The sequence below is a fragment of the Parus major genome, chromosome 4A (genome assembly GCF_001522545.3).
Source record: "Parus major isolate Abel chromosome 4A, Parus_major1.1, whole genome shotgun sequence".
In the NCBI taxonomy this organism is placed as follows: domain Eukaryota; kingdom Metazoa; phylum Chordata; class Aves; order Passeriformes; family Paridae; genus Parus; species Parus major.
In genome coordinates this window covers 16,652,081-16,659,349 of record NC_031772.1, presented here as the reverse complement: position 1 = coordinate 16,659,349, position 7,269 = coordinate 16,652,081, and the positions used below count along the sequence as shown (strand labels likewise).

The 7,269-nt window shown below is 54.9% G+C and overlaps 1 protein-coding gene across 2 annotated transcripts in view; it reads right to left on the bottom strand.

Annotated features, from left to right (window-relative positions):
- Positions 1 to 3,640, bottom strand: part of LOC107203820 (gamma-aminobutyric acid type A receptor subunit theta) — a 71,764-nt gene extending 68,124 nt beyond the window's left edge. Inside the window, exon 1 of one of the 2 annotated variants that reach the window (XM_015626258.3) lies at positions 2,632 to 3,640. In XM_015626258.3, coding sequence (XP_015481744.1) covers positions 2,632 to 2,711 — 80 coding nt within the window. In that variant the 5' untranslated portion in view covers positions 2,712 to 3,640. The remainder of the gene's footprint in view (positions 1 to 2,631) is intronic. The other variant, XM_015626259.1, reaches the window with a different exon arrangement.
- Between the last annotated feature and the right edge of the window lie 3,629 nt (positions 3,641 to 7,269).

Genomic DNA, 7,269 nt, shown 5'->3' with positions numbered 1-7,269 from the left:
GGCTGGAGGGAGCTGGAGGTGGCTGGAGGTGGCTGGAGGTGGCTGGAGGTGGCTGGAGGGAGCTGGAGGTGGCTGGAGGTGGCTGGAGGTGACTGGAGGGAGCTGGAGGTGGCTGGAGGTGACAGTGGGTGCAGACCTTGGCGTGAGATGAGGTGGTGGGCTGTGGACACGATTTGTGAGGAGCACAGAAGCAGGCATTTGTGGGTTCCTGAGGCTGGGTTCCCTGGTGCCCAGACTCTCCCTAGGGCTGTAGGTGGAAGCATGTAGGACCACCTGGGAGCCGGGGCAGCTCTCAGGGCTCTGGATGTGCAGGAATTTCTCAGCAGGACAGGGATGTGCAAATGTGAGACAGCACCCAGCTCTGGTGCATGGACAACCAAGGAGCCCTTGTGCTGGCAGGGGAGGGGGTCTGAGCTGCACTCCTGAGTGTGCTCCTGAGAGGGGTTCAGCTCCTCCTTGCACGGCTTTAATCACTGTGAAAAGGCCAGAGAGGTGTGCGCAGGTGGGCACCTTGGTAACACCGTGTCCAGGCTTGCAAGGCCCACCTGCATCTGTGGATTTCTCTGCAAGTGTGTGAGGTTTTGCAGCATGCAAAGCACAGTCCTGTCACTGAGGATTCAGAGTGTGCACCAGCATTTGTTCATCTCTAGACAGCCATTCCTAGGTACACAGATTTCCATATTCATAATATGGACACTGTGCGTTTCTCAGGGGATTTAGACACCTCTGTTCGGATTCCTATAGTGCGTAAAGTCAGGAATCAATGTTTACCTCATTAATATAAGCAGGGAAATTGAGGCAGAGACAGTAAACAATGTGTCAGAGGCCCTGCAGAAAGGAGCAGAGTGGGAAGAAGGCCATGGGGACTCTTTCCTCCTCACCAGCTACAAGTTGGCCTAGTGAGGGAATAAACCATCATGATTAAGGACAAGGTCTTTTGCCTCCCAGTGCTCCCTCTGATCCAAAAAGCCACATCCCTCCCACTGAGGAGGTGCATTTGCCCAGCTGTGGGCGAGCAGCTGCATGCCAGTGCTATTCCTGGCAAATGTGGGTCTGCATCCGCTCGGGGAGCACATACAGCCAGCCTGTGATCTGAATTCCGGAGCGCTGTGCCCCTGATTCTGTGTCAGCGGGCATGTGCTTTGCATATCCACGTACACTTGCAGCCAAACATCTCCATACCAGCACCCCGTGCTGCTGGCTGGGGTGTGTAGGAGTAGCTGGAGGCTTGTGCACATGGAGAGTGTTTTGTCTCCGAGCTGTGCACAGATACACATGCAGACCGTGGGTGAAAACAGCGCTGGACATGCAAACACACATGCCAGGACACACGTCAGAGCAAAGGGGGCTGCTGCGGGCTTTAAATGTCACACGTTTGCTTGGACAGTGCCTCCCGAGCCGCCTGCGTGTGTCCCCACACAGCGGGACCACGCATGAATGGTGTGGGCAAGGTGGGTGCGCGCCTGCGCCCCTGCGTGTTTATAACGCTGGCAACACAAACCTGGGCACCCTCAGCCCTGCCAGGACCTTCCTGTGCGTGTTTATAACGCTGGCAACACAAACCTGGGCACCCTCAGCCCCTGCCAGGACCTTCCTGTGCCTGTTTATAACGCTGGCAACACAAACCTGGGCATCATCATCCATGCCAGGATGTGTGTTTATAACACAAACCTGGGTATCCTCATCCCTGCCAGGACCTTCCTGTGTGTTTATAACGCTGGGAACACAAACCTGGGCACCCTCAGCCCTGCCAGGACCTGCCTGTGTGTGTCGGGAACGCGCTGCTCCCCGTGCACGGCTGGCAGGGAGATGCCACAGCTCCCCCCGGCAGCGCCAGGGACAGCCGCACCTGCCCGCAGGTGTGCGGAGGGAGGGAGGGAGGGAGGGCAGCAGCAGGCAGCGCTACTCCCGCGTGTGAAAGCAGCTCCGGAGCGAGCAAACAGGTGTGTGCTCAGCACACCTTGGCCAGGCTGCATGGGCGCCCGCAGCTCCGGAGCGCCGCAGCCGGAGCGGGCGGGGGATGCTCGGCCGGTGCCACGCCGGGCAGGTGAAGCTCCGGAGGTGAGGAGCGACACCCGGGCGGGCACGGATGGCTGCGCACACGCAGGGACGGATCCGGATGGATGGCACCCACAGAGGAGGGTGTTGCGTGCCGTAAATCTGCTCGGAGGCACGGCCGTGGGCATCGCCCCCGGAGCTCCGCAGAGCCGCGGCTGTGGCACGGCGGGGCTCGCTCGGTGCCAGTGTGGCTGCGTGTGCAGGCTCAGGCATGGCCGAGGCAGCCTGTGCCGGGTGCGTAGCGCAGCTCCGGGGCTCCTGCGGGCACCATGTTCCACAGCAAACCCCTTCTCTGGCCATTTTCCCCCGGTTTGGGGAGGGGGACACGCACACACGCTCTGCGAGGTGGGCTCCGTCCGCAGCGCCTGCTCCACATCGCATGTAAGAGCATCCCTCCTCCCCCTAGAACGGCACGGGCTGGGGAATAACAATAGCAGACGGCAGGGGAAAGCGATTTGGGGAAAGAGCCCCCTCCCCTTTCCCACATCCAGCTCGATGGAGAAAACCCCAAACAAGACAAACAAGCCCTGTGCCAGCCCCCCTGTCCCTGCAGCCTGGGATCGCAGTCCTTACCTTTGCGCACAGCAGGCGAGACAAAGAGCTGCTAAAGCAGAGACAATTCCACTCAATCTGTCTGCCTGAAATGTCCACATTTCCACAAAGACGAAGGATGAAAAAAAAAAATCTTTGCAGGGGAGGGGAAAGAAAGATGGATCTTCTGAAATCCCCCTCCAAAAAAAGGGGGGGAGGGAAAAAAAAAGAAGCCGACCCCCCCCCCAGTTAATGATTTCCTAGAGAAAAAGAATAATGAAAAAAAACTAAAAAATGAGGGGGAAAAATACCCCCTCGCTCCTTCAGTGCCAGTCAAAGAATTCGTTTCTTCTTCCTTTCAGCATCCTCTCAACAAGAGACATCCTCTGGCAATGGAGAAAATCCCAAGAGAAAGAAAAATAAAATGCCCCAAAATGGGCTCAGCAAAATGTGAAATCGAATCTCACAGGTACGCGGCAGAAGAAGAAGAAGGGAAAAAAATTTAAAAAAGGCAAAAGAAAAAAAGAAAAAAACCAACTCAGTGTCCCCTGAGCACTCCACTTGGATTATTTTTCCTCCTGCTCTTTTGCCATCCGGTTCTGCAGATGTTGCATGGCTCCTGCTACCCACCTTCAGAGAGGAGGAGGAGGAGAAAGAGCCTGTGTGTGTGTGTGTGTGTGTGTGTGTGTGTGAGAGAGAGAGAGAGAGAGAGAGAGGGAGGACGTGTGAATTTTCGAGCAATATGATTTTATTCTGGATTTTACCTATTTGCTCCCCCTTTCCTCTTTATTTTCCGAGGGGGGAAGGGGAAGCCACCCAGCCCCACCGTGCAGTTATTTTATTTTAGGGAAATCTCAGGCTCGTCACTTGGGAGGTTTGGGGCTTTTGTGAAATGGATAAAAAGAAAAAATAAAAAAGGAAAAGCAAATGCAGCCCGGTAAATAAAAAAAAATACATATATGCATGTGTAGAAAATAAATAAATCCCTGTCTGTGGCAAGCGCTGCTCTCGCAGGGAGGGCTGGATGTCTCCCTAGTGCTGTTGCCGCAGCTCCTGTGGAGTTTTGCTGCTCATTGCAAAGTCACAAGAGGAGGGGAGGAGAGAGGGAGTTTGTGCTTGGGGAGGGGGACTCTCCGGACAAATTGGGATCCTGACGTCATGGCTGACAACATTAACCCCTGCTGGCTTGCAGAGGGGGCTGAGGAGCATTTCTGCTGAGGTGGATTTTTGGGTTTTTTCCCCGGGGGGGTGGGCACAGGGAAGATGAAGGGAAAGGTGATGGCATTTTGGCAAGCGAGGGGCTGTGCCTGGGCAAGAGCGGCTCAGCTGCGAGCGCTGCTGGGTGCTGTGGCTGCCTGAAACACTGTCATCAGCACAGCCTGAGCTTCCTCCTGCAGCCACAGAGATCAAACCTAAGGTGATTTACTCACAATGTCTCCATGCCACAGAGCCCAGGGGCCTGGTGGCCTCCTCCTGGGGCACTGAGGGAGATCTGGAGGCTCCGGTGGGGCTGGACACTCCCCCAGGCTGGGGAAGCCCAGCTCAGGAGGGATGCTCAGCTCTCCCTGAAGGATTCATACAATGGAGTTAGTGGGAAAAGGAAGCCTGAACTTGCAGAAATGCTGCTGGGGATCAGCTCCTGGTGCTGGGGCTTTGCCTGCTGGAATGGTAACAGCCATTGAAATTGTCACGGTCTCCTGTGCACCAGCTCTGATCTTTGTCTTAAAAATGTAATATAATTAAGGAACTCTACATCAGGCATGCAGTAATGTACTACCAGGAAGGATTATTATTTTTTTTTTCCCTAGGAAAAAGAAGAGATCCAGCAGCACTCTGAAGGCAGAGCAGAATCCATGGCTCAAGGAGGAAACATCTGAGCTCTCACCACCCTGGACAGGATCTCCTCCGCACCTGCCTGACAGCTCAGAGCAGCCCCTCCCAGCAGGTAAGTCCTGGTTTACACCTGTGTGTAGATGGTCTCCAAAGCCCTCTGGGACGAGGGGGCAGAGCAGATGTGTCACTGCAGCTGGGCAGGAAGGACCAGGTCCAAAATGCCTCTGAAGGGGCACAGGACAATGTGGCTGCTGGGCAGCTCCTCTGTCCTGCCCTTCTCTGCAGGGAAATCTGGGAGCATCCTCATCTCTGGGCTTCCTAAAGCTCCTCTCTCTGGGCTTGGCTCTACATGGTTTCCTCATCAGAGGTATGTCACAGATCCTGTGCTCCCAAACTCCTTCTCCCAGAAAGTGTGGTGGGGAGTGACCTTTCTGAAGAGCTTCTCCCTGGGCTGTTGCAATGCAGAGACATCAAAGCAAGGAAAAGCTGAGTGGTGTGCTGTGCTGGCCTGGTATCACTGCAGGAAGGTCCTGGGGGCAGTGAACCCGTGGGGCTTGTGGGGAAAAGGAAGATTTGGGGAAGGTTTAACATCTACAGTGGGGCTGTGCTGGAATGGGAGGGGAAAAGATCTTCTCACTTACTGCTGAGGCTGGTGGGAAAGGTTCTCTGCTTGGTTTAGTCCCCAGACCACCCCTGCTTGATCCAGACTTCTACAAATTAAGCTCAGAGCAGTGATCTCCACTGCCTTCCCAAAGACCAAAGCAGGTAAGTGGCACTTGTCACATGCCAGTGAATGTGCCTGCCCCTGTGGAGTCAGGGCCGTGCTGCCAGTGGGCTTTCACTGCAGGCCCCTCACTGTGGCTCCCACGGGGAGTCCAGGGCACAGGGAGCTCACCAGGACCTGGCTGTGGCTGGTGATATTTCACTGCATCATAGCCCAGAGCAAGCCTGGCTGCCTGGGCCCCCTGAGCTGGCCAACCACTGTGTCCTCAGGATGCTCCTGGGCTTCCACAAGCAATTCCTGCTTGGTCAACACCCCCAGGAGCTTGTGGCTCCCTGGTTCCTGTGGCTGAGGGCTCCATGGGAGGTGGGCCAAAGCTATAGGGTTTCTCCACAATTCTGCTGAAGAAGAGGAACCGGCCCAGCAGATCTGGTCCTGCAGGATGTCCCCATGTGCCCAGGATGAGCTGCCTTGGTGCCATCAGGTGCTGGCTGCTGCACAGGTACAGCATTCATCTCCTCTGCTGCTGCCAGCGCACAGAGCTCCTGACAGCAGTGACTTTCTGAAGCATTTATTCTGATTTAAGCTGCTGGGCACCAGGGAGGAGCTCTTGGGGAGATGAGAAGCATTTGCCTCCGGGCACCAGAGGCCCCATTAAGCCTTGCCTGGTCCCTTCCCTTTCTGGCCCCTTTGCTCTGCTCCCTCCCACCAGCTATGATTGCATGTTACTGGCAGGAAAGGTAAGTGAAAAGCAAATGTCAGAGGCATACATGAAGAGGAAAAATTATGCTCACAAATGGTGACATTTGTGCTTGCAAGTTCACCCAGTCGGGAGCAGAAACCGTGTCACATGAATTATCCGACCACTCAGCCACAACGGGAAACTTTGGAAAGCTTGGCAGGAAATGCATCCAAAGGAGCTGTTGTGTCCTACCTGGAGCCACGTTCTGGAATAAAGGACTGCTCTGGAGTTAGTCACCCATCTCTGCTGGGTCTCATGGAGGCTGGTGGAGTAAAACGTGACCGTGCTCACTGAGGGGTTTGTTCCTTGCCCTGCAGAAGATGGGCATCCTTGAGCCCCTCCCAGAGCCCCAAATGCTGTGTCTCCCTCCCCTGCTGGGGGCTGTCTGCTCTCCAGTGATGGCTTTTTCTGAAGTTCACATTCTGATCCTGCAAAGGTCTGTGAGAGCCTGCTGGAGATGCCTCACCCTGCAGAGGCCACGGAGCATCGTGTTTGTGGCCATTTGCTGCCCTCCACTATTAAATCACTCATTTTCACTCTTCTCTTACTTGCTGCTCTGCTGAAAGCTCCACACCCTGGCCTCTCTTCTTCTCCTGTGGCCACTGCCCACTCCAAGCTCCAAGTGCTGCTTTTCCCAAGGGCTTGCCATCAAGGTGAAAAATCGCCCTCATCCTCTCTCCCAGCCAGCTGGAGAGCAGGCTCTTGTGTCCAGCCAGCAATTCCCAGAAGAAGATGGTTGTTCTTCTAAAGCAGAAAAAGGATGAGAGCTGAGAAAGCAAGAGAACTTTTATAAAACCAGAAATTTAATGGAGGTCCTGCAGAAAAGGAGAAAATGCAGTCTTGGAGCTGGCAGCTCTGTGCAGAAGGTAGAAAACAACCTGAAAGTAAATGAAGTGCACCTCATGAGGTGGAAATAGAGAAGCAGAGGCAAAGAGGAGTTTTCCCACCTGATCTAGAGGACAGCCTCTGTCTCCTGCTGCAGCTGCACCCAGGACTGAGCTCACCAAGCCAAAGAGCCTTTGCAATTCCAGTTCCAGGTTCCTGCAGGAGAGGTTTTCCTCAAGTTATCCTACAGGACAAAAGCTCCATCGTCCCCCCCAGTGCCATCTAAACAGCCTCAGGTGCTGGCAAGGAAAGGCCACAGGTCACAGCCCCCTTGGACTGGTGGGGCTGACAGCTACCAGCAGCTCCTCAGGCAGCTGTGACTCCTCTTTTGGTGACTCTGCATCCTCTGATTCACAGATGCCTCCTCCTGTGTTAACCCAGGAGCTCCTGTCCTTGGGCACACCATGTGCTCGATGTTATAAATTCCTGAGGAGATGCCTCAGAGTGTGTTCACAGGGCTCCCCACCTTTGTTGAGCTAAAGATCCTTCACCACTTTGC